Consider the following 27,746-nt stretch of genomic DNA (forward strand, 5'->3'; position numbering starts at 1 on the left):
GTCTTTATGAATATGTAATAATCTATTACAGTAACTGGGCTTAATTACAATTCTCATATCAGCGACGCGAGTTTACAGATCATTGCCCATCAATTGTTATCCTTGAATCCCTTTGATCCAATTGCACCCTAAATAGGCCCTTTCTTGCCGTCACAGCGAGTGCAAGTTGTCATGCAATTATTGACAAGTAATTTGCATTTCATTACGACAATCTATCAATGACTGTTCCATCATCGGCGACGCTTTTGCATATTAATTCTGGGCCACTTTGACACTCTCCGCACGCTTGGTTTGGCGCCTGCGCGCTGTGGGCCTGTGCTAGTGGCCCAGTGCCACGAGTTGCATGCCACTCCGAAACCAGATTCCGAAATAGCAATCCGAAAGCGAAGCCAGCCAGCATCCCAAATGGCACAGTCAGTCCAAATTGTTTGTTCGAGGCGAGCGGACGCGCTGGCGGATGAGCAACGCGAATATTGCGTATACGTCGTGTGTGCGGCTCGAGTGTTCAGGCTTCGAGAGTTCGGCCGTAAAACGATTTTGTGTGTGAGTGTTCAATTGGACTGGTTAGAAATGAGGAGAGTGGGTCCTGCTGTTAATTGTGCGCTTGACGTTTTGGCTTGGGCTTTTGACTGGGCGAATTATAAACCGCTTACAATGTCCGCCGGCTGTTGATGCTTTGGCTGCGGCTGAAGCTGAGGCTTCGTCTCCGGCTCAGGCTCTCCCTTTGAGCCCATCAATAAATTATAATGTCCTAATACCAATTGACAGCGATGGGAACGATGGGCGACTGGAGCACGGCATGAATAAAATATCAAAAGCATTTTGGGGCACAAATACAAAGTTTCCAGTGCACAGTAACCAGCGCCTCAGGTCGCTTCGTTATCATCAGCGAATGAGCAAAAGCAATTCTCTGGTGTGGCGATGCTTAAGTTGATTTTCCCGGGTGTTTGGGGTGCTTTCACTCATGTGCGTGTATATAGGTATATATATCGTATAGCAGCGCTTTTTGCATTTATTAAATATTCAGCGTTTATACGCATTCGTGCGCCAAACAACGCCAACAAAAAAAAAAAAAACGCTAAAGCCGTTGCTCTCATTTTTCCCCTTTTAGGTCTTTCTGATTCTTTTCTTCTCGCCTCGAGCTGCTTGGGTAAACAATCCTAATGTACATTGACAGTGTGGCGGTCGAAGCTCTTAACAAACTCCATCCCAGCTATCCAGCTATCGTGCCACCCAAAACGGGCTTAGCGAGTCATGTTTACTTAATGGATACGCAAGGCAACTATTAAGTGCTCCCCATGCTCCCGGCTCCCGCCTGTTCCTTATTTACTGTTATCTGCTATCTAAGCACCACCACCAAGGCCAAGCGGATATTAGATTTAATATGGCCATGTCAGTTAGCCACATTATCTGTATTTGCATTTTGGCCACGACTGCAGGGTCCATGGCGCCACAGAAATTAAGAGACAGCAAAAAGTCGAGTACTGCCACTCAGCTGTGTTGGCCGTAAAAGCCATTAGACGTACTTATTATCACACCTGCACCTCCAACAAAAACAAATACAATCTGCTGGCCTGGCCAAAAGATCCAGCTCAATCTAAATTAGCCCCAGAAATTGAGATTTGACTGTCCCAGGGGTCCGCAAAAGAGTGGGCCGCAAAAAATGTCGCCCACGAATTGAGTCTGAAATCTGCATTATGTTATCTCAAATGCCACATCTTTCAACCATTACCCCTACCAGTCCAACAGCCATTCGAAACGAAACCAACAACAAAGAAATTCCAGGGAAAAGCCCTTCGCCTTGGTCAAGATTCCTTTGCTTGGCGTTGCCTGTTCCGTTGCCTTTTTAATTTTAATTCCTGTATTTTCCTGCTGCAGGACGAAAACAACAACAACCGGGACGTGAGGCAAGAAAGGCGAAAAAAGATACTGAATCCGAAGGAGAATTAAGCAAAGTTGAAGAGCGAGTAACAGACACCGCCAGCGGGCGGTCCAACGCCAACTTCATTTACGTCTGAAACGCAGTTGAAATAAACGACTTCACGACACTGGCGGATTTCCTAAAAAGTAAGTTAAGCCTATGCCACCAGCTCAGCAACTCACCAATCCACCATCCTGCCACCCAGTCCCCCCCACCAGCCCACCTGTCACTCCTCTTGTCCCGGACACCAGCATCCTTTGGCTCCTGCATCCGTTTTCAGCATTCCTTCACCTGCTGCCGCTGCTCATTAAAGCCGCCAAAGGCAAGTTTAGCTTTCCTTGAAAAGAAAAAAGCGCAAAGTACACCAAGAGAAATCTAATATAGTTTCCAAGCTTATTAGGGAGCTCAGCTTCTAAGCTTAAGCCTTTCAAATCAAATTAAGATACTTAGCATCCAAAGCAACTACCTTAAACTACAATTTTGAGTTAATTTATGAACTTTCAGCCATGTTTCCCAACTGAACTTGACCATTTGAAATATTTGGCACTCTTTTGAATACTTTCCCCGATACCAGAGAACATCTATCCTGTAAGAAATGAGCAAGGACATCACTCTTACAATAGCCATTACATTTTCCACTGTGCCTCAGTGTCAGTGGGTTAAGGAGCGCCCAAAATGAGCAAAGAAAAAGTCAAAGACAGCTCTGGAACTTTTCGGCCAGTTGGCATTGTTTCAACTGAAGTGTGGATAAAGCGGATGTGGCGGATGTAAGGCCGGAGTCAGCAGTTTCTTCCGGGGGGGAAAGGATTCGGAATTCGGTATTCGGCATTCGCCACTGCCTAAGCTCTAGCATTCCGAGCCGTTTCCTTCCGCAACTTTTGGCCTGAATATTTACAATCGTCGTAGCGGGGCGCTAATTAAATTTCACAGCATGAAACCGTAAATAAGTGAAAGCGATTCTTTTGAAATGTGGCCTAAACCGAGGACGCTTCATGTTGATTTTATTTTCTATTTTATTTTGTATTTATATTTTTGTTTGTGTTCGCAGGCAATTGCATCTGCCGGATGCATCTGGCAGTGGCATGTGGCATGAGGTATTAGAGCTAGGCTCCGGGCGGAAAGGCAACAGCTGGCTGAGTAGTGGAATATTAAAAGTTTTTACCTCCAGCTTCCTGCCAGCTGCCGGCTGCCACATGCCACATCCGTCCTGTGGTATAGAGGAATGGACGAGGGGTAAAAACCGAAAAATGTCACACAAATATGTGCCGCCGGCAGCAAGGACTAAAGCGATTTATGTGCACCAACTCTGTTATGACAATGACAGCACTGCAAATTCACGCCTGGCCAGGTCCAATGTGCATTAGACACAATAGTCGTAATATGCGCAGCTGGTGAAACCGCACCGACCAGGCCAAGAACACCGAGAACAGCCAGAACAAGTGCTGCACTCGATGGCATCGCATCGCATATTAAACCCACATCCTGCCCCACGTCCCAGCCCCTCACCAGTGGACAAAAATGTTGCAGAAATTGCTATAATGTGGGGGAACATTAAATAAAAACCGAAAATAAAATTATGTTTATTTTTCCCATCCCCTACAACGACTACTCCAAGGCTCTTGTGTATGCGCGTGTATGGGGAGTATGGCTTCTGGAGGAGGTCTTCAAAAACTTGCCAACGACACAAGAAACTTTCCCTTCAAGCACTCTCCAAATTATGCTTTTCCTTCTTGTTTTCCTTATGGGGAAAACTTGCTTACACCGAATTCAAGAGACGTTAACAACATCCTCACGGGGACGAAGGACGAAGGGCATAGGGAGCGATGGTACAGCCGAAAGCTGAAAAAGCTGGTTGTTCTTATTTATACACAAGACGAGAGCGGAGTCGGGAAGGACATGGATGTTTAACAACAAGGAGGCACCAACAATGTCATGCGATTCAATTACATAGTTTTGGAACATGCGAATTTTTAGCTCATTATTTTCAACGTATTCCCTACAAAGTATTGTGAAAAGAAATGCTAATGGCAACGATAGTTTTGATTAAATATCCTAAGGATATTCAGATATCAAGCTCTAGAAATTAAAAATCATAAAGCCTCGCAAACTATCATTATTCGATAATTAGATGAAAAAACATTCCAATTCTTAATATTTATATCCGACTGCGAGAATAGAGTTAATCTTAGAGCTCATTCCTTAGAAACTCGAAGAACAAAGAAAGGCTTATAATTACCCATTTGTCTAGGCCATGGAATTGATGAATGAACTTTTAGACTTGTCCCGCTTTCATCCCTGTTTCACGTCCGCCATTCATACCCCCCACCCACACAGTCACACTCGCTAGGGAAAACACTTGTCACACATACAGCTGCGGCAAAAAAAATAGCACTGAGATGCACAATTTTCTTTTTTGAAATATTTTTTGAAAACTTTTTGTTTTTTTGGCTTCTTAATGGAGTTTTTATAAACATTAGGGTATAATTAAACAATATAGAGCGAATTCGACCTCGATTTTAACAAACTTTAGAAAATTTTTAAGTAAGAATGATAAATTTGAGCATTTGACGCGGCAACAAAAATAGCACTATTTTTTTGAAAACATAAAAAACTTAAAAAAAACTTGGAATCAACCAGAAATTATTTAAATTATTATTTTATATTGTAATCTTTATCTAAAAAATGCATTAATAATTTGTTTTAAAGGCTTTGGCAGAAATGTAAGCTTCACAATGTCTGGCCATTGAATTTACCAATCTTTGGCACCTTTCCAGGGGGATATTGCTCCAAGACTCCTTGAAAGAAAGCCCAAAGCTGCTTATTATTTTTTAGTTTTGTATTGGAAACTAATTTTTTCACATTAGACCACAAATTTTCTATAAGATTTAGGTCTGGAGACTGAGCTGACCAATCCATTACATGGAGAGATCTGTCTTCTTACCACTTTGGAGCTTTATTGCTGGTATGCTTTGGGTCATTATCCTGTGGGAAGACCCATAACAATTGCATTTCATCCTCAGCGTAAGGCAGCATGACGTTTTTCAAGATTTCGGAGTATACGAGTCGATCCATTATACCATATTGGGACCAACTCCGTAATACGAGAAGCATGCCCAAACCATAATACTGGTTCCACCGGGTTTAATGGTATTGTACGTAAAGCTGGGACGGTATTTCGAATTTTGGGGTCGCCTTACATATGAACGAGATCCTTTTCCTCAAAATTGAGCGATTTTGCTTTGATCGGACCAAAAAATATTTCTCCATTTTTCTACCGGCCAATTCGGATGTTCTTTGGCAAACGAAATCCAACTTGCCCCATGCTTCACACTCCAAAGGGAAACTTTTCCGGGGCTGTGGGGACTTAAATCATTTTTTTTAAAGCAATTTCGAACAGTTCTATTTGAATCCGAAATATTTAGCTCCATTTTTAGCTCAGTAGCCGGATTAAAGGGCGACTCCTTTCTCTGACAAACCAGCCGGTTGACCTCCAATTTCGACATGGCGACCTTTCTACCGCGGCTTTCTGCCTTAGAAACATATTTTAATGCGTTGCTAATCATTTTATTTGAGAAACCGACAATTCTCTTCACCTGAGCATACGTATTGCCTTCTTTAATAAGTTTTTAAAAGATTATCCTTTGGTCGTCACTACAGTGCCTTTTGTGACCCATATTTATTTTTTTTCCGATCTAATTCGTAAGAACTCTGTTACTGCAATGCTCTCTAATGTAATCAGTAACTAAAAATATCAAAAAACTTCGAAAAATTTGAATCTTTGATCAAAACCATTATTAGTGCTATTTTTGTTGCCGCTCTCTTTTGCATCTAACTTGATAAAATGCCCAAAATATAACAAACCTTTAGCTAACTGAGATTTAATTCACTTCTATCATAGAGATAACATGTAAGCCTACATTGTAAAATAAAATAATCAAAACAATTTCAAAGAAAAACATAATTTGTAATGCATTATAGAAAATTGTGCATCTCAGTGCTATTATTTTTGCCGCAACTGTACATACGTACGTACGTATATCCATCGAAATACTGGCTCCAAATGTTATCGCTTCGTGCTTATCGCAAAACGCATCGCAGCAGGAGAGGAAGCCCAAGGGCAAGGGTGCAGGAGCTGGAAGGAGCTGGAAGGAGCAGAAAGCTCGTGTGCGACAGTCTGCCATTGTGCCAAATTGTTAATGCTCAGCATTCTCTGGTTGCCATCTCCTTTAGCCCGCCGCTCCGTCTTGGGCTGCCTCCTTTCTATTATTGTTCTTGGCATTATCATTGTATCGTCGTCATCGCAGCTATTCTCCTACTTTCTTAGATGCCGCCTTTTCCCCCCGGAGTTCCACTCCCACATTCTACATCCCTACATTTTTATTTTATTCGCTTTTTCGTTGTTATTTTCTTCTTGTGTTTTTTTTTGTCGGTGTCTGCCGACAGGCGACTGGGAGAGAAAATTTAATGCTTCTGGTGGCGTCTGGCGGTCGCGGCGCCAAAGTTTCTTTATGACCTCTGCCCTGTATCCCAGATACAATACTATATACCGCATATGTATGTATGTATGTTACCCACGTATAGAGGATATCCCACACTTTTGTGTGGGTGAATTGATTGATAAGGTTTCTGCGAACAAAACAAAACAGAACAAAGTTAAAGTTAACCAGGAATAGAAATAGAAATGCCAGAGCGTTGGTGTCGCCACAGTTTATGACATTTACGCTGCCATCTCTAGATTATGCATACGCAGCGCTGGCATTTCCAAGATTACGCATACGCAGCGTTGACAAGATAGACCAGAAATTTAAATACGAATTACACTGTGCAATGTCGAGGACCAGAGCGAGCGTAACTTGAGACTGCCTCAAGGCAAGCTCGACTCCAAAACTTTGGCCATAAAACGAGCGGGAACAACCGCAAAGCGTTTGCTTAGTTATCCCCGCCAGCATCTAGCAAACTTTTCGCTTTAATTCCACTTTGTCGCTGCCTTTGCCTTGCCTTTGCCTTTGCCTCATTTTTAAGCAAATATTGTGGCAGACTGTAGCAATAGCCCCCACCCACGCCCCTCTTTTCTATGCTATAGGATTGCTGCCGGCTTATTTGCGTCTCCACATGTGACTCAATCTAAAACACAGAGCAAAAACCTTGGAAATTCTTCTTAAACAATATAGCATAACACTTTCAGGTAAGACAAGAAATTCCATATATTTTCTCCAAGTGGAAACTAGTTTGCACAGCCAAGAACATTGCAGCGACAACAAGGCAACCAATAAAAAAACATTCAACTAATTTGAAGCGCGATGAAAGTTTCACGAAGCACCCTGCCCCAAGTTATATGCAACTAATTACGTGTGTTACATTGTGTGAATAATAGCTGCGTGTGTGCGTAATGCGTCCTAGAGTGTGTATGTGTATGTATGGCCATATCTGGTAATTGCTTTGCTTTTTTATTGCTTTGGGTGCCAGCTTAATGACCATAGGCGTGCTCCGGATTTGACCGCCACGGTCATCAACTGATGAGGAAACTCGGTGGAGCAAAACGGAAAGTTAATGTCGAGATCTTCAAACAAATGAACTTTATGTGGCATGTGATTTGCAAGTTGGGTCACAAAAATGTTGGCCAAAAGCAGTATAAAACCCAGTTTAAAGGTTAGACAACAATTAAAACTTTATTTTTATGGTTTCAGAACAAGAAGCTTATAGTTTTCATTTTTAAGTGGGATCATAAAAAGGAAGTGTTACTGTTCTATGGCGTTTATGAATCCTTTATAATTCCCCACTTGAATGAAATGCGAAATCTCAATGGAAAATCTTAAATTTCAATTCAATTTTGTGGAGAATCCTGGGGAAAACATCTCCATTAGAAGGAAAACTGAAAACAGAATAGAACAATCAAAACAAGCCATTCTTGTATTTCCATGACCCGAAGACAAACTGCATATTTTTCCGTTTTCCAATTCGCTTTCAGTTCCCGAGTCCATCAGTGTCGATTGAGGCATTGAAGCAGAGATTGATGTTAATTATCTGCCTTTGCTTTGTTTGTCATGGCATACTTTTTTGGGCAGTTAATCAAAGGCCATGATTGCAGGAGCGGAGGACCCAGCTCCCAAGATTCCCAGCCTTCAATTTTAGCGCCCTGCGACAGTGAGTTTATGGCGCGAGTGTAATATAATTCATATTGTACCAAAAAATTTTAATGCCGCCTGAAAAATAACTCCCAATAAATAATCCTTAATGTCCTGTTTGTGCGAAAGTGGGCGGGTAGATTTCCGCGTGTGTGGGCGTGAGATGGGTGGTGTGGGTGTTGAGGTAGCTTATGTTGTCCTACCATAAACAAGGCGTGGCCCTCATATGACTTTATGTTGTTGCTCTTTTTTGTTGTTTTCTGCTTTCTGCGGTCTAACCGCATCACATACAACCTCACGTGCCTGTTGTTTCTACTGCTGATGCGGCCATCATGTCCTGGCAGTGTTATGACGTGGCTTGTCGCCTCCTCCAAATGCTGAATCTCTGCCCCTGACATCGGCTTTAAAGCGGAAAGCAAGCTCTGCGCTAAAAAAAACAAAGCGAACGGAACCCCGCCGCATAAAAGTGAAACATTGCCGCGACAAATTTGTCAACTTTGTCAACGCAAGGGACCACAAGTAATAAATGACCAGGTTTTTGTTCGTTTTTCCTTTCATATTTATTATTATTTATATTTATGTGTATGTGTATGTGTTCTTGCAGCGTCATCCTCAGGGACTTAAATATTAATTAATTTTTTGGGTCCTCCCCTATCGGGCCTCCAGCTTGCACCAGAACAATTCCCGCGGCATTAACCGAAACCCGGCAATACTGCCCATCATGTCTCGCGGGGTGCTGTCGGTGGGCTTCAGCCTGAAATGACGGACCAGTTGATACAGGAGCGACTTCACCTCCATGAGGGCCATTCGGTTGCCAATGCAGCTCCTCTGGCCAACACCGAAGGGCAGATAGGTGAACTGGCGGATTTCGTGCTTGTGGTCGTCATCGAAGCGCTCTGGTCGGAACTCCTCCGGCTCCGGGAAGTTATCCGGATCGTGATGCAGTGCAATCACCGGAATATGAACAAGCTCGTCTTTGCGAAGAGTCACCACTAAGTTGTCCTCCGCATCGCGCAGCTGGAAGTCCGAGGCACACATGCGATCGAGGACGATTGCCGGTGGCCACTTTCTTAGAGATTCAGATACCACGCAGTCCAGGTACTTCATGCCCTTGAGGGTATCAAAATCCAGTGGCTTGCCCTGCAAGCTCTCCTCCACTGAAGAGATCTCCTCATAAAGCTTATCCTGCACCTCAGAATTAACCATTAGCTCATAGCAGGTGAAGCTGAGGCAGGTCGAGACGGTTTCAAATCCCGCCGTAAAGAAGAGAAGACACTGGGCCAGCAGATCATCATCATTGAACTCGACCCTATCCTCCTTAGAGTCCTTATCGGTTGCAGTTTCCTGATCCTTTTTAAACTGGTTTTGGGCCTCCATCAGGAGGTGGATCATGTCGGGGCGCACTATATTGTGCTCCTTGCGATAATTCATGGCGCCGAATACCAGTTTCTTAAAGTAATCCACATTATTCAAGTCCATCACAGGAACTCGCAGTGCCTTTAAATAGTTATGTTAAAACAAACAATAAATTATGATTATGGTGGCGTCTTACCTTCATCAACTTGGGCACTAGAATGTACAAAAGTACCTTGAATCCACCCCACAAGGTGAACTCTGAGAGACGCTGGCCGAGGGTGAAAAACTCGTTATTGGGATCCTTGAACGAGTTCACTTGAATGCCAAAGGCAGCCGTGGCAATCACATCGTTGGTATACCGCGTGAAGAACTCCTTCAGCTCCAGCTCACTGTTGCCAGCTTCCAGTTGCCGCTCAATGTAGCCCACTGCCTCGACGTTGCAGGCGTGGACTAGCTCGAATATTTGCCGAATCTTGAGGCTGGTGAAGGTTGGAGTCAGTGTGCTTCGCATTTGTTTCCAGCGCTGATCCCGCAAGGTGAGCAAGCTCTTGGACATGACACTGGTCTCGTTGGGGCCATCGCTGATGCCCTGCCGGTGATTGGCAAAGGTATCGAAGCTCTTGATGCCCACCTGGCGGATGAGCTCCGGATCAGCGAGGTAGTAGAGGGGATCGCGCAGGTTATAGACTCCGTATACCTTGTTCTGCTTCAAACGCAAGTGCTGATCAATGCTACGGAGGAAGAGGAGTTCATTAAGATTCTTGGATAGTATAGCATTCAGGCTCTTACCTAAACTTTATATAAGAATCGGCGCCCATCATCACCGACCAAGGAATATTCCCCAGCACTGGAACCGGCCTCTCGTGGGCCACGCCCCGCTTCGAAAAGTAGCCAAAAGTGTAGACCGACCATTTGTACAGTAGCAAGCCGATAAAGGCCACAAAAATCAACAGCTCCACGAAAACCATTCCGGCGTTATGAACTGCGAGGGGCTGGTGGGGGAGTTAATCGAGCCACGCCGCGTGGGGTAGCCTTCTGAATTCTGAAAGAGAGCGTCTTCGCCAGACGACGGCTGGAGCCCCACTGAAATAAACAAAGAGCTCTCTCTTGGCTATATATGCGGGGTGATAGGAGATATAGCCAGCCAGAGAGCTAACAAAGAACCGGCAAATGGTGCAGCAGTATGCGTGAGAGCCACCTATATGGAGAGTAAAAAATCGAAAATTAAAGAGCTTGTTTACTTAACAATTAACATTAACAGTCACGTGTGTTTGTTACTCAATTTTCAACAGTCTTATGAAGAATATTACATATACTCTTTATTAAAATTATACTAGTTTAGCTTTTTCGACAATTTCATCTGTTTACGAAGTGCAAAAATCATCCAGACTGACGTCAGGAATTACTTTTAGAAGATAATCGAAAAATATTTGTTATGTATAATGCATATTTCTTGTTCAAAGTCGATTAACTCCAAATAGATAACAAATTCATTTGATTACTTTGCGTATTTATGATGAAATAATGCAATGATTTTACCTATTTAGTGATTTTCACACACAAAAATTCATTATTCAACGAGTGTGGTGTCTGGGAGTAGATTCAGATCTCATCTGAGATGAAGTTGGCATTCGGCATGTCATTCCTAATCTCATTGGCATAAACTAATTTCAACATTAATCCCCTTAAGTGAGTCAACTATTTATTATAAAGGACTTAGCGACGACAGTTGAGGCCGGAAAGGTGGAGAGGAGGGTCCCAGAGTGGGTCCATAGAGCGGAGTGGGGCTACGTGCCTGGGATCTTTCCACAGCGGCGACCTCAAAGCTGAGACTCAAATGAAACTTCTGTCAGTTGCTGCATCTTACACGTGGAGAAATATTAAGAATTAAATACTCAGAACCTCAGTTAAATTATTCCACAAAAAATATTTAAGTACAAAAAAAAATACCTATATTTTGGGTTTAATATTTTTACCCCTTTTTTTCTCAAAGTGTTTCCCCAAAAAAAACTCTTTATAGACTTATGTGATGGTGTGCTTTGGAGTGGTGTAAGCATAATGAAATTGCCAGGAGTTTGCGGGTCGGAAAAGTTTCGGGTGCAAGTGTGTGTGATTTCCATCGGCTGGAGAGGTCCAAGACGAACTTCAGATCCTTAGGAAAGCAGCTCACGTTCTGTGCAAATGACAGAATTTGCTTGCATTTAGCGAACGGCTAACGAGAAATTATTGCACCGAGGGGAGAAATGGAGGACATTAACTCATAGAGGGAGGTGGAGCATGAAATCGGCCAGCAGGCAAATCCGTTGCCAGTCCCGGAATTTCTGTCATGTCCTTTTGCAAATTGCGGTCAGCACTGGACCCAAGGATATCGAAGGATGGCTAAATCAATCTCGAATACCGCTCTCGTTCACTTGAGCCCGAGTGCTCATCCACTTCGGATTGTTGTTTTTGCTCAAACGCCAAGGAATTAAATCTTGTGCTCCCTCTGACTTTTATCTTGTTTCGTCTTCTTTGTTTTTTCTGGCTGGATATCAAATGTGTTTACATTGGCGTAAGTTTCGAGAGTCCTTTGAGGAGGAGGGAGGACGAAGATGAAAAAACCAAAATGGCCAAGTACTTCGAGTCGTTTTTTCTTGGTCTGTGACCTACACAATGGCTGACAATGGCCATTGACAATGGCAGGATTTTATCCCTGAAGGATATTATACAAAAACATATTTTCAAAAAATATTATAATTTATATTCTTGTTATATTTCTAAAATTTTAATAATTTTTATTACAAAAATATACAATATTTTAAAGCAATTGAAAACTTCTAGTAGTGCATTGTCCTGTAATTTGGTTTGGGTTTTTGACCATTTGTATGTCCTTGTATTCGTTTGCGTCCTTGTCCTCGGCTTTGTTGCTTTTGCTGTTATTCTCGAGTCTGTTTTCGCTTCCATTTCCATTCTTTGCATTGCCATTGCCATTAGAATTCAAGTGCCGCAAGTGAACTTTCCTCCCCCATCCCGCCCTCTCACTTTTCTCGCTCCCAGGACTTACATTTCTCCACTTTGATGTCCAGCCAAAATGGCCAAAGTCAATGTTTTGACATTCTGACTCTAATTAGGCCAAAATGTTGTGTTTTCTCTAATCAAACGGATAATAACGGAAGCAAACTCTCGCGGCCGTGCGCCCAAGCGCAAATATTTACTCTCCCCGTGAGAGTGTGTGTGTGTGATTTAGAGTGCCGATGGCATTGTGTTTTAGCGAGAGGGAGATGGAGCACACACTTGGCATATTTCTTGCATTCCAGTCCACTTTTCCTTCCATATGCGCATCCATCCCACTCGCTCGCATTCCGGGCGGCACTCTACCACCCACTCAAGTGGCCAGCAGTCTGCAAAGAAAGTGATGAAGAAAGCAAACAGAACCAGGAGAATCCGAGATCCATACTAAGGATACCCTGTACTGTACTTATGGCTTAATATTAACTTCTTTATTATCCTTATAGCTTATAAATTATAAAATGCTCTTTAAAGGATATTAAAACTCTCATGTATTTCGTTAAATTCAATTATCTTCATCCAGGGTAAAGGACTATATATTTTTGTATAAAATTTCTTTGGCATTCCATAAGGCAGCACTCGGTCACTGTTGCTGTTTGTTTTCAAGTTTGGTTTCCTTTTTCATTTTTATCCTGGTTATCCTGCCATGCAGAATTTCAATTTTCCAGCTCTCATGCTGATTGCATGAGTTTGTAATTAAAATAAATAAATCAGAGCCTGCAAAACCTCATAAATATTGGGTTTCTTCAATTTGTCTGAGAGATTGAAAGGCCCCCGAAAGTATGCAACCGAAAATGGAGGCATCTCCGGAGAGTCCTTTTAGTTTTTGGCTCACAAAATGTACAACATCCGGATGTTTCCAATTCATGCAAGGATTCTCAAAATCCGGTTTGAATAACTGCTTATTGAAATGCCAAAAATGTTTCGCCTTGATAATCGCGCCATAAAGGGCTATGCCAACAACTGCATAGTGGAGGTCCTGACACACGCCCAAAACAACATTCCATATAAAATGTTAATTTATTGCCAATGTGGGCCATTCCACAAACGATGTTATTATGCAATGGCTGGGAAGGGGGCTTAGGATAAACAAGCCCGGAAAAATGATACAAAAAAAAAATCTACAACACAAATCGGCTAAATTTCAGTTTAAATGTATTTCTATGGCCGAATGTGGCCTACGAATTTATGACAAACGGAAAACGTTTTGGGTAGATTTTTCTGCTTTTCTGGTCTCTGCAAAATCAACAAAATGCAATAAATATTTTTTTGGGGGCAGATCGCGAAAACAATGGCTTGGCCCACTTATTGATTCCATTTCGATTCACCCCCACCCCGACTCAGGATCTCGGGCAAATGGCCAAGGACCAATGCCAAAAGACAGAACCCTCCACAAAGTTGGTGGCCAACACCTGCTCGTACGTGACCCGGCCAAAGAATTTATGTGTGTCGAAGGAAATCGAAAAGCATTTTTTATGCACGCATCAAATTTATGGCCAAACAAGGCCTGTGCTCTTGGCCAGATAGCTACCATACACCACCCACCGCACCCACTCCAACCGCTCCCTTTATTTCAAGTTTCGCGGGGTCCTGCAGTGCCCGAAAATTTTCTGTCAAATATTTACTCACAGATTCCGCCCGCTGGCAACGCGAGTCCTGTCAATCGACCGTCGGGCTCCGGGGGCGCGGGTCAGTCATGTCACAGCATAGATGAGCTCTACTCTGTTTGTTGTCCTTGTGTAGGTTCCTATCAGTTTATGCGGGAGCTTGTCTCTCGATAAAGGGTTTGTTTTTCAGCCAACCATGGCTGGCTGCAATTTGTATTTGTTTAAATTTCTACCAAAACACATAAATTTAAAAATGGATAGGGAGAAAAATACTATCCCTGAATAGAGGTGCCATGGAAAGTCATGACCTCAATAGAAAGCCATATCTTTGCCAATATTCATCTGATTTTCTAGCGGTCTGATTCTCTGATTCCCTTCAAAGATTTGTGGAACTATTCTCCATTTAGTTGCATCCAAATCTAGAAACGGAATATTTTTTAGATTTTTTGACAAATTTTCATGGGGACGACTATATGACCTATACTGCGATACACATATCTTGGCCAATATGTTTCCGATTCTTGAGCGGAATACCTTAAAATGTTTGTGGGCCGCTTCTTCGTCAATCTGCACTTAAATCCTTGAGCAACATTTTTTTTTTAGATTTTTTGTACAATTTTCAAAATAATACGTAGTGTGTTCAATAGTGTTTCAATACTTAGTGTTCCATTATTTCAAGGCTCCACATTTTCCAAGACCATATACCTATATAATTCTGTGAACAAACCCATTAATGGCTCTTTGTTTATAACCATTGGCTTTGCCGTAGAGCCTTTCTGTTATCCTCTATGGAGAATAAAGTGGGTGAATTGTTGTGTATAGAAGGAGTGGCTCTGCCTAATATATATGATAAGGATGTCCATACAATATGGGCCCTGACCGCCCCCTTTCGGCGCCCCTGTGCGCACTCATTCAAATTTATGCTTATGCCTAAACGCTGATTATGACAAATATGCTACGCTCCACTGGACAGGCATATTTGCCCCACCCCCGAGGCACAGGACCCCCTTTTTCCTGGCAGGATTATTATTTCTGTAGGCCTGTTTGTGCGTTTCTGTTTGTTGGCTTTCGGTCAGTTGACGAAAATCCCAAAATAAATAAAAGTTTTATTATTAGCCTGATGGAGAGAACTGGGAAGCGGGAAAGCTGGAGTCAAAGCCCCAGCAAATAGCACAAAATAAAATGGAATCAAAGCAGGATTTCTGGTTCCATTCTGAAGGCCACTAATGACAGACACGCACACCAACCACCCACTTCTATATGTACGTAGATATATATATAATCGTATATAGTAGGATATATGCGGGGGAATATGTCAACAATTATAATGTGCAAATTGTTTGATACGTGTGCCTGTGTGCGAGTGTGTGGGATTGTGTCCTTGTGTCACCTGCCACATTTGCTTTATTGCCGCTCATTAGAGATGCTCGACGAGAGCATCAGAACGAGAAGGGAAAGAACCCTTTCCATCCTCCCTATAATCCTGCCTGATGTTTTACATGTTGCTCTGTTGACTTCCATCACGTATTAGTTTTTTCCTTTAGTCATGTGGCCCCGATTCCCTTTTTGGCCCGCTTGACTGCGATTTGACAGCAAATGACAAAAGATTTCTGCCCGCCAGCTGGTCCGACACTTTGATGAATGGGGTCACCAAGTTGTGGCTTCCAGGATTTACGAGAGAGCGCCATGGCACAGAGGGATACAAATGTTAAACGCTTCACTTGTTCAAGTTTAGCTGCAAAAATGCATGTTGGAAAAATAACTTTGAAATAATAACTCAAACAAATGACACACAGAGGCAATTTGCTAGTCAATTCAGGTCACAGAATTAACCTGAAATCAAGCTCTTAAATAATTGTCAGCTTAAAGCTAACACTTATTATCCTCCGCATATTAAATGAATTATAAAATATTAATATGATTCATTATTAAATGGAATACTTAATTACAATATCAGCTTGTAAAGCCATATTTATGATTATGAATAATAAATAAAGCTTACTTTGGTAATTAAAATATTAATGGAAGACTCATATGGCTTAGGATTTCATGATTCAAGGACTCCACTTGTGCCAATTGTTCTGGCCAAAGCGATTATATTGCGTATACGCAGCGTAATTGTCAGAAACGCGACACTGAGCCCAACAATCCCTCTAAGCCAACAATGGAAGGGTCTGCATCCGGATTCCATCCTGCGTAACTAAGCCCGTAGCTGGGCCAACAAAAAAAGGATTATTTTGATTATTTTGCGTGTTTGCTACGTGTCCATTCCTCCCGAAAGTGTGGGAGGCTGGAGGCCGTTCATTTCAATGAACTTGCTTTTCAAACGAACATTTTATCATGCTTGGCCAGGCCAAGTTAACCATTTCCCTTGAACAGCAACAATAAAACGAAGGCCAGTCGGTGCGTGAACTGAAGAAATCTGAAAATGGGTGGAAATTTGCTTACTTATGTTTGTGCCTTTTTCTGTTTTTCTGCTCTACTTCAAGATATCCAATCCCTGTGGCTAACGAGCTGGCTCAGCTCCGGTGGCGGGAGCGGGAGGACTAAGAGGCGTATTGGCGGAGGTGGTGGATTTGAAATCGGTGGCCAGGAGAAGCGCCCAGTCAACGTTTACACGCTCCAGCAGCCGCATAAATTTCCGCTTCAATTGGACGTGTACGGTGGCGGTAATTGTAGCCGCCAGGAGCTGGACAGGATCCACCAGCCCGGCACGGCAGTGGCAACAGCAGGAGCACGACAGGAATCAACACTTTTCCCAACCAAAAATCGACGCCAGCTGCGTAAGAGCTGTGACAGCAGCACCAACCCAGCAGCCGAACAAATTTACGAAACCAAATTTATTGAAAGTTCAATGGGTAAGGCAACCAGCCCATCATCCCACCATCCCATCATCCCAGTACCAATATCAACACCCCTAAGCCCACCGAAACAATCACAATCACCAGGCAGCAATAAGAATTTAAATTAAATTTTCGCTTTTTTTCGGCGTATCCCCCCTTACTGAGCATTTTCCCTTGGATTTTTCCCAGTTTCGATTGCGAATGCGAAAAGTTGAAACAGAGAACGCCGTCTGCTGTTTGATTTCAATGTTAAATTTGCATAATTTTGTTAGGAAACATTTTCCGCTCGGGTCCTGAAAGTAAAATACATGGAACCTATCGGCAAATACTCACACTTTTCAATATTTGATTGGCTTTTATCTCTGACACATATATCATGTAACTTATCTTCTCAAAACTATTTGCTGACTTTAAAGTTGAAACACTTTTTATATAACAATAAAAAGACGGGCAAATATTTGATATATGACAGTACACTACCATTTAAATTTAAAGTTTTTAAAGGACATTTTTTCTGCCTGCTTAGCCCAAACAATGGACGACATGGTCTTTCAGTGCAACAATCAAAATTCGATTTATGTCCTTAATGCCAGCTATAGTGCATATGGGGTAAGTCCTTTGCCATGAGGATACTGCTCTCTGTCCGACCAACTATCTGAACTTTACTTCCCATCTTTTTTTCCTCTCTCTCTCTCGATGGCGTCCTATCTCTGTCGACCATCTTGGCAGGACTTTAGCACATATGCGGCAACAACGCGTGAAATAAATGGCAGCCGGAGCAGAGTGGCGAATCCAATCGAGGCAACTTGCTCGAGTGGCGTTGTGCAACATAAATTCAAAACTTTTGGCAATTCCAAAGCAACGGCAGTAGCAGCAGCATCCGCATCCGCATCAGCAGCAACCACAACAACATCAACAACAGGAACTGGAGCAGGAGCAGGAGCAGGAGCAGCAGGAACAGCAGCGGAAAGCGCATCAAACTACGTAAATCCTGTCGCTACATCAATGTCAACCGCAATGTGTTCACCGGCAACGGCGGCCCTGCAAAAATTGTTCAATTGCAGCGTCGGCGGAGCCTGCCAAAATGTCACCCACACTCAAGCCCTGGGCAGCCACAACAACAACCACAGCAGCATCAGCAACAGCAACAACAATGGGGGCAACAACAATAGCTGCCTGTCAGCGGCAGGCATAGGAGGAGGAGGTGGACAGAATAGCCGGAATCAACATCAGATCCGGAGCCGTTGCGGGGAGTCGCTGGAGGGCACAGCAAGTGGGCCATCCTCAGGTTCGGCAGGAGCAGGAGCAGGAGCTAGCGGAGGAGCCGGAGCCACAACGGCGGGCGGCCTCCCCCCACTCTTGGCCAAGAAGAAATGCACCAATGTCAAATCAGCGCTTATTGCCAAGAAGACAAAGTTTCTCAAATATCTCGAAGAAGAAAAATGGCGCAGCAACGCAGCAGCAGCGCCGGAAGATGCTGGTACCGTCAGGTATGTTAGTGTCCTTCCACTGAGAAATATTTTGGCTTAAAATGTTAATTAAATATTACATAAGAATACCTTAACTTAATTTTTTCTTTTAAGATTTATATTTATATTAAAAGCTTCTTAGTTAACATATTTTTTAAAGTATAGCCTCATGTAGCCAAGTGTAGCCATCATAGCTAACAATCTTCGTGCCGCCACAAAAACTTATAAATTCCCATAAATGTTATAAGGCATCGTGCAGCAGTGAGCTGCAAAATGTGGCAACTTTTTATGACGGCAATCGTGGCGCCGCGGCTTCAGGCTCCCGACCAGGCTTAGTTGCCATGCCAAAGTGCTTTCTCATTAAGTTGACGGAGAGCCGTGCGAATTGCATTCCACCTTTGAGGCATTCGATTATTGCTTAATTAATTATTGAACTGTCCTAGCGACAAAATGGAGTGCTACCTTCCGTCTTATACCTCCTGAATAAATAGTACTATCCTATAGCCATTTCTCATGCCTGACTGAAACTTAATTCCAGGATGAAATGCCTTATCCTTCGCCCTGGCTTTCTCAGTTGTTGCGGCTTTTAAGCGCATTCAATTATCTGTCAGCGGACACTTTGTTTCAGCCGCGAAACTTTGCTGCATTGTTCATGAAGTCATAAGTTTTGATCATCATCGCTTAGCAAAGTTGTTGCTCGCCCCATTTAGTTGCCAGTGACGAAGGCAACCCACCCAGCCACCCATCCAGCAAGCCAGCCAGTCATTTGCGAAATTGAAAAATTAACGCGCTCGGCATAAACATAAAGTAAGGCGAGTAACGCTGAAAGCAGTCAAGCTTAACGCTACTTAAAAGGGGGGCGGGTCGAAAAAGTTGATTAAAATGCAAGCCCAGCCTTCTGAATGGATGGCTGGTCATAAATGTTCATATTGAAGTGCAATAATTTGAGACTGCAAGTAGCACTTAAACGGGAGCATTCAGGTTTTACTGCAAATCGTATAAATTCCCCCAAAAAAAAAAGAAAAAGTGCATATTGAAGTGCAATAATCATATTTTGGGGCCTGCACCCGAAAAGAAAAGTTCTACTCATACCATAAGATCCTCCCAAAGGCCCCAGACATCACTCACACGACTTTCGAGGGCGTAAAGTTTTCGAGTTTCCGGCCACAGAACCGGCACACCCCGGCACTTTGGGTCCTATCCCTTATCCCCTTTGGCAATAATGATGTCAAAGTTCGTTCACTGAAAATTTCGCAGCAAAGGCGGCTGGGAAAATTTCATTAATTGCATCATGAAAGGGAGAGGAAGCCTGGGCTGGAGGGCAGGTGGTGGGTCTCGGCACTGCTTTGATTTATTAGTACCCAGTGCGCATTTAATTAGTAAACGTCAGCCGGCAAAAAAGAGAGTGCAGCCCTCTTACTTTTTTAGTCAGCCAGGTACTCCTCCAGCTCCTGCTTTCTTAGGCATTTTCATTATACACGTCGGAATACGGCGGAACGGTGGAAATTCTCCGGAGCACATTCATCAACTTTCTGGAGCCGGATGGCAACACCAGCAGAACTGACAAGAATGACACACCCGCACCCTCAGCTCACAGAGTGTGTGTTTGTTGCAAAATAACTGCGGAAATTTGTTGTGCAAAGTTACTTACTTTGCACATATTTTTTCATCCTGGTGGCCTTTTTGCAGTCTGATGACTGCAGTTTTTTGTAAAAGCAAGTTATCCTGCAGGTATTTAAAGCCAATACAGAAAAAAAGTGTCTTAATTGTATTTATTCTGAACTAAGAGTTGAAAAGTCCTTTGAAACGATACAAATTAAATAAGTTTGTGGGGTTTCCTATTCATCAGGTTTAATTGCTGAAAGAGGAAGTTAAAGAGGCTTATGGCTTTATAAAAATATATTAACCAGAGGCTTTATTTTAGTTTAATCCCCAGTTAACTAGCCTATAATACATACACCCCACTTAAATTTCAATTTGCATGGGAACCTTAATATCCTTACCCCTAATCGGCAGAGCCCTTCCGCGCCACTTGCAACCATTTGATACGCGTTTAGTTTAGTCAACCAGAAGCTAAATAAACTTTCATTTAACATGCTCGACAGCAATTGGGCGGAGCCTCCACCCAGCCGGAACAACAATGGCGGGAACTTGAAAAATCAGAGCATCAGTCGCGAACAGGCCGGAGGAGCAGGGACTGCAAATGGAAATGGATGTGCCATTGGCAGTGGCAGGGGCATGAGCTTGGGCAGTGCCAGTGGCAGTGGAAGTGAGCAACGGCAGCTGAATAAATTGAACAACTGGAGCATGCATAATGAGGACAACAACGCACTGACCACCTCCCAGCAACAACAGCTCTACCAGGAGGCAGCCGATATTTTGGGTCTAAGCTGCAGCCTCTGTGATAATTGCCGATGCCTGGACTGCCAGGTGAGTTGAATTGAATTTATGGTATCACGAGGTGGGGCCTTACCAGGTGGGACAACAAGTTTATTTCCAATAAGCCTGTGAGAATCAGCGGGCTTTTCCTTCTTTAAAGAGTTTTCATGAATTTTAAATGATTTTTCAGCAGCTACACCTATAGGGTTTGAATTTTTGATAAGTTGTAGTGTGTTTCATGTGATTAACCACGGCTTACATGTTAAATAACTATTCATACATATTCATAAATATTATTCAAAATATTTTTTTCCATATAAATTTTAAATCTGAAATTATTTTCTACTTTGGAGGGCGCCTAGAACCTACCTAAAAGTTGTAGTATAAAGAGTAAAATTTTACCGTTTTTTTGCGTATAAAAACATTCCAGATGATGCTTTAATTTGCTTAAGATTTTTAAAAATTATTAATTTAAAAAAAACGCCCTCCTCCTCGATTCTCATAGGTTGCACTTAAGCAGGCACAAAAATAAAAAATATAATTAAAAAAAATTTTTTTTTTTGTGTTATTTTGTAGTTGACTATTACATTCGATATATATTATTGTTGCCCATCCGATAATACTTACTGAAAGGTTTTATCCACTTTGGCTCAGCCCCAAATAAGCTTTCCTCTCTTGTTTTAAATAATTTTAAATGAAGTTAATTATGAACCTGATAGAATATGATGTTTTATGATGGATAGAAGAATAGTAACACCTTATAGCATAGTTTTATGCCAGTAAACCCCTATATACATACATACATACATCCTATAAGAGATAGCAGGCCTCTATAAAACACCCCACTTAGACCCACCAGGGCAATCAAGTGCTCAATCGCAATCTCAACACAATCATCAATCTACGGATTCATTCGCAGAGTGGTTACTTTGACTGTGACGACGACGACGAGAGCTACTCGGAGCAGTCGCTGATGGACGATGAGTTCGAGTACGATGAGTACGAGTACGACTGCAGTGTGGAGGAGCTTCAGGCGATGCTGACAGCTGGAGGCGGGGGCAGCAGCGGGAGCGTCGTGGGACAGAATTGGAATTGGAATTCCCCGACCAGCAACCCATGCTGCCAACTGGACACCCACCTGCAACTACCGTCGGACAAAGGTGATTCCCATGCCGTAAACACACAGCAGCACACAGAACAGGAGCCAGAGACAGAGCCAGGGACGGAGTTGGGGCATGTCGGACATCGGGTGGCCATTGATTTTGATTTAATTAACGCCACTTGCAGCCAAGTGCTGGAAAATTGTGAAACATTCAACGATTTGAGTTTGCTGGATGCCGCCACAGCCGCCGGAGTAGAGCGTCCATTTACGTAAATCAAGGTAGGTGTCCGGTATTTGGCTGTTTTTTTGGGGCGATTTTGGGAACTACCATTGAGTAACTCTGACGATTGTATGACAAGCATATCCCATGACTCTCTAGCGAGGGATTTGTTTTCACTTGATGCTTTGAGGCAAGGATTTTTGCCAAAATACAGTGCGTACACGGTATAGAGAAAACTATTTCAATCAAATTCTTAGAATCTGGATCAAAAGCTTTTAGTTAAATTGAATTTCAATGGGATACTTCGTATATTTTATTTTTCGAGTGTACAATAACAATTTCTCACTCGTTTCCTGGCCGTGAGAATAAAATTGGGGTTTATGCAAAAATGAGCAAATTGCATTTTATTCCATGCGAACAAAAAACAACCAAAACAAAAAAAAAGACAGTCAAAAGGATCTAAAAATGCCGCTGAGTTGGCAGAGCTTAACCCAAAAGCTTGGCTAACGAAATTCTGGGAGGGATTGAATGGACGGCGGAAGTGGGTGGTGGGTGGAGAGCAGGCGGAACCGCAACAGTGGCAAAATGGCCAGGCACTTGGTCAGTTTATTGCATTTAGTCAAGTTTTGTTGTTTGCATGGACGATTGTTGCCAACAAATGAAATGCGGTGTTTCTACAGAGCGGATACAGAGGGGGGTGCATAGGTCAGGGTAGTGACTAGAAAAAAAAGCTGGAAACCGGAAACAGAAGCTGAGGGTCAGCAAATTTGATTTTCACACACACACCCATACACACACAGTCTATACAGTTGAAATTCTCCATATTTGTTGAGGGCTCAAAGCAATATGCAAAACATGCATTTCCGTTTTTATTTTTCTGAACCGAAACTAAGAGTCCTTCTCCCTTTTATTTTAAAACTTTTTCAAGCTGCTCTCGTTTTGTTTGTGAGGATTTTTTTTTCTTTTTGGTTTGCTCGCCTTATTCAATTGAAATGCAGTCCAACAAAGAGCACAAAAAAACAAGCCATTCCCGAGCTATGAAAAATTCATTGCCATCAAAATGGCAAGCGGCAAAAATGGCTAACAAAAAATAAGCAAAGAACCGGGAACGGAACTTAAATCGAATTACATTTGCCAAATGAAATTTAAAGAGCCAGCGAAGAGGCCCGAAGAGCCTCCAAAAGACCCGCCGAGTGAATAATGACTGTTACAAGCGTTGGCAATAAATAGGATGTGCTACCTCATCCTCTTCCAGCCACCCTCTTGGCCAAGCTCCACTGCACGCTGGCAGCCAAAAGCCGAAGCATCCAAAGCCTACTGTCTAAGCCCTTGGGGGCTTAATGTCTACAATGCTTTGCGTGCTCCCAGCTCTGCGCTCCTCTCGTGGCCCAATATGTGGGTGTCGGCCAAGTGCATTGGCTGTTGTTTAACCTTCGGTCGTGCTCCGCCATCTGTTGGCCAGTTGCCAGCCTGCCAGCAAATTCCTTCCTGCCTCGTTGAAAGACAATGCACTAAAAAGAGATCCTTTTTCCCAAAAAAAAAACTTTCTTTTTTCTTCGCCTGCGATGCCTAGCATGTGGCAGCTACTTATGCAATTTCTGCCACCAGGGGGTGTGCTTTATTGAAAAATCACTCTACCTTAGATTCTCCGCCATGGCCAATTGAGCACATTACCTTTACCAACACATACATACTTACATCCTTACACACATGTGAAAAGCCCACATTTAGACCAAAAGCGTCGGCCATAAAACCTTTCTCGGGAAAATGAAATTTTACGCAACGGCCACAGAAGTTGAAACATTTTGTGTTTGTGAAGGTTTTTATTTTCAATTTTCCACATGGACAGTGGTCATTGGCACACAGAAATAATTTATATAACCTCTATAGACGTTTTTTTGACTGTGTATTTAGCCAAAAGTCATCTATCAAATTAATGAACCCGCCAAGTCAAACTTTGGCAGTTAAGTGAGGTCCCTGGGACTGACAGTCGTGGGGGTAAGCTTAAGTGCTCCTAACCACGGTGCAATTGCAAATCCGTATTGGAATCCGAATCCGAATGCAATTGCCATTAGGAACTCAACCGCACAGCGCCCACAACGGCCACGCCTCCGCTTAATGATGCTTGATTTAATTAATGCCGCATTACCTACGTAGTACGGGCCCCCGACTTGGCCCAGTTGGAGTCTCCGATGGGGAATGCTACCGGGCCGGATGGCAATTGGAAATTGTGAGCGGCTGTTATGGGGAAAGGAAACGAAATGAATGCTATGGGTAAGGATAAGGGAAAAGGGCTGGATGGGGCAGGATGAACCACATTGCCATTTGCTGATGATGATAATTTATTGCCCCGAAGGGCTTACAAAGTTGCCTGCTCCACCCACTTAGCCTCTCCGGCCCGGCCCTGCTCGGCCCTGGCCGTGGACTCCTTGGAGGAAACGATTTCCGTTTCGGGCTGGCCCAAAGCGTGGGCAAATATTTGCAATGGCTTTCTATTTCCCCAGCCAGACCAAACAAATTGTTTACAATATTTATTGTTTGTTCGATGTTCTGCGGCCGTTGACAATGATGAAATGGCCAGAGTCGGGGTCTGGGTCTGGGACGCAGCCGGATCCGCCCAGTCAGGGAAATCAGCGCATGTGACTTGACCAACACAGTAGCAGGACACACAGGACACAGTTGTCTTGTCCTGGATGTCTGGTAGCTTGGGTCAGAGCAATCGGACGGCGTCAATGCTCATTTCCGTCGACATATTTTCATTTCCTTTCGACTTTTTGCTCCATTTTACCGTGTCTGTTTGTCCAAGGATTACCAGCAGCTGGCACTCCTTCCGCTCCGCCGTAGTCCTTCGTCCGTTTCCAGCGAAAATTGTAATTCATTAAACTTTATTGTCCAGCGTTCTCGTTTTCTCGTTGACCTCGCCGTTGAGAGTTCGACTTCAGTTTAATTTGTTTTTGAGACCGGAAAACCTCATTTATGGCCCATGTACGCGAAACGAAACTTTTTGGCAAACAAAATAATAAAAAAAATACAAAATCTGAGAGAAATAAAACACAGAAACGCACACAAAATCATAATTAAAATTTTCAATAAAATCTCTGTTGGCTGAGAGGGTCCCCCGAAAAGCAAACACAACCGCTTCTGCCTGCCTGCTAATTATAAATTATAATTTTCCAGATCCTTTGTTGCCAAAATTAATCTTAATGAAATTATTCAAACAAAAGTTTTCTGCAATCGCTGGGGCGGGTCGAGGCGGTGCTTTTTGGGACCTGTACTCCTGCCCGACGGCAATTAATTTCGCTCAACATTCATGGACAAAGTGAGGCACGTTTCGATAATGAAAGCCGCAAACGGCCACGCCTCCTCCATTCAGACGGCTCACGCCTCCTACTAATTGTGCTAACAACTTGATTCCAGCTGAGCAACTTTCTGTGCTCAGCAGTCGGTCTCAAAAATAGCCTACCACACCACATAAAAGTGCCACACACACACCGCCCCAAACCAGAAAAAAAGGAAAGTTTCGGGTGTGTGCGAGTTCTGGGCGGCCCCAAAAAGTATGCTATCTAATTGTTAAAGCATCATGCCAAAAAAAAAATGCCACAAATTTGCGAGCCAAGGAACGAATATTTCGGTCTCTTGTCTATCCCGGACCTGGGCCGTCCTGTCTCCTCTGGCCTGGCAGATGAAAATCAGGCTCTGGCGCTCCTTCACTGCAGTTTCATAAATTTGAATTTCAAATTTAATACACACACGCATAGAAGGAAGCCTAAAGTGCCTTAGATACGACCCACTGATACCTAAATTTTAAATTTCCGAAAGAGCCTTACCTGGCAGTGGCAGTCCTGGAGTATCCTGGCGTACATCAGTTAGCTAGCTGTTATCTTCGCACGACAGGCTGACAGATGGAAAGTGATATCCTTTAGAAGTCAGCCTGTTGCTGACAGTCGTGGCGATCAAGAAGATGAGCATGCCCGTCTCGATTTTTCCACTTCCAGAGCATTTTCCGCAAAGCACAGTTTCCTTTCGATGCTCAAAAGTTGGAAAGTTCTATCCTTATGCAAATTGATTTGTGTCGTGTGTGTTTCGGCTACAATTTTACCTTCGGTGTGCGGTATGCGGTATGCGGACGTGTGGGCGTTCCTTATACTTGTATTCATATGTATTTATTTGATTAAGGTCTCGGCACGGCCTGGCATTTTGAGTTTACATTGTAAACTGGAAGAAAACACAGAACTATTAACAAGACATAGTCGGGGGATAAATTAATTAAAATGTCAACGTGAATTTATCTTTCGCTTTTGCCATGTTTGCTGAAACCAATTTCAAAAGTTACTTCCTTTGGGTGAGGATGGGAAAGGACACTCCAGGATCTTTGAGGCCAAGCAGGACATAATTTCAAAGCCACAAAGAGACGAAAACATGTCTAAATTATTTTATGAGATGGACAGATACAAGCTTGAGCTTAAATATGCATAAATCCTTAAAGCTGAGAAACATTACTTTTATTATTAAAATAAATACAAGACACAAGGAGAAGTTTTATAAATTCTTTCTCTGTTTCCACTTTGATTTAATGAATGCTTGCCTTTTCCTTTTCCTACAGGTATCGAATCCGTGTGTGTTCCGGGGGAAAGAGATTCAGAAATCGGACACTGCAGCTAATTAAAGATTAACGCCCGCCAAGGCTCATTAATTGCAACTGACACCTTTAACAGTGGCTGCCATCCCTGTGTGTGTTCTGACACACGCGCCCCGAGCTGTTTGCATTTAATTTATTTTCTTATTTAAATTGATTTAAATTAAGTTCCCAAACGCTAGAAGGTAAATAAAGATAGATATCGAATGAACTACACGATTTGCTGGTTAAATAGATAGATTTCGCTGCCATATGCTACAACGTACATATGTATGAATCCTAGACCCAAAATATGATTATATATACTAGTGTATATAGTGGACTTGCTGCAAAATTTAATTTTGATTGCGCATCGAGTTGGTAAACAAACAAAACGCAAATAAATTAATTGCGAATTTCGAATTTCAATTGAGAGAGCGTAAATTCAATTTCAGCGAACAACAGAATGGCTGGCAGCGGAAATTTGAAATTCAGTGATTATTATCAGTAAATATATATAAAATGGCATTAAAACCAGCAAATAATATCAAAAAAAGGAATTCGGACATAGCCGAAACTTGTATACCCTTGCAGAAAGAGTTTTCAGATAAAAGTAATGTTTCCATAGAGAGATCCATCTTCCAATCATATGGATTCATGAAATCAAAACCTCACTACCCTGTGTGGAGGCAACTAAAAATTATAAATACCCTGCAAGGATATAACAATTGTGCCAATTTAATATTCATATGCCAATGTTTTCCGAATTGGAATGAATTACAAAACAAAGCAAAAATAATGCCAAATAACAAAAGGATTACTTGGCCTGCAATCGGACAAACGAACTAGTATTTGAAAATTCAATAAAATATTTATCTCGAAATCTATGTAAAGGTTTAATGTTTGGTAGTGCTTAAGTACTTAAGAATTTTCGTGTGATGCTTTTCATTCGTTTAATTGATTTAAAATCAAAGAGAAACATTGGAAATATACATATATTTGTGTTGGAAAAATGAAGACCGAAACATGGGCATTGTGTGTCTTTTTGTCTGGCTCTGGGC

The 27,746-nt window shown here is 42.7% G+C and overlaps 2 protein-coding genes across 4 annotated transcripts; one reads left to right on the forward strand and one right to left on the reverse strand.

Moving 5' to 3' along the window:
• Nucleotides 1–414: 414 nt before the first annotated feature.
• On the forward strand, nucleotides 415–27,726 carry LOC108133147 (uncharacterized). 3 transcript variants are annotated; one of them, XM_070278989.1, is made up of 8 exons: nucleotides 415–543; nucleotides 1,879–2,067; nucleotides 16,547–16,915; nucleotides 17,427–17,509; nucleotides 17,630–18,390; nucleotides 20,475–20,799; nucleotides 21,668–21,908; nucleotides 26,674–27,726. In XM_070278989.1, the coding sequence occupies exons 3-8, from the start codon at nucleotides 16,912–16,914 to the stop codon at nucleotides 26,730–26,732; spliced, it is 1,473 nt and encodes a 490-aa protein (XP_070135090.1). In that variant the 5' UTR covers nucleotides 415–543; nucleotides 1,879–2,067; nucleotides 16,547–16,911; the 3' UTR covers nucleotides 26,733–27,726. The 3 variants fall into 3 exon arrangements, with proteins under 3 accessions (XP_070135090.1, XP_017108432.2, XP_017108435.2); XM_017252943.3 differs by having other exon boundaries at nucleotides 21,668–22,129; nucleotides 26,674–27,725; XM_017252946.3 differs by lacking the exon at nucleotides 26,674–27,726 and having other exon boundaries at nucleotides 21,670–21,811.
• Cyp9c1 (Cytochrome P450 9c1) lies at nucleotides 8,608–10,475 on the reverse strand. The gene is made up of 3 exons (XM_017252947.3): nucleotides 10,192–10,475; nucleotides 9,599–10,133; nucleotides 8,608–9,543 (listed from the first exon to the last, which is right to left on the reverse strand). The coding sequence occupies exons 1-3, from the start codon at nucleotides 10,368–10,370 to the stop codon at nucleotides 8,698–8,700; spliced, it is 1,560 nt and encodes a 519-aa protein (XP_017108436.2). The 5' UTR covers nucleotides 10,371–10,475; the 3' UTR covers nucleotides 8,608–8,697.
• Nucleotides 27,727–27,746: the final 20 nt, after the last annotated feature.

This window comes from Drosophila bipectinata, chromosome 2R, assembly GCF_030179905.1.
Source record: "Drosophila bipectinata strain 14024-0381.07 chromosome 2R, DbipHiC1v2, whole genome shotgun sequence".
Lineage (NCBI taxonomy): Eukaryota > Metazoa > Arthropoda > Insecta > Diptera > Drosophilidae > Drosophila > Drosophila bipectinata.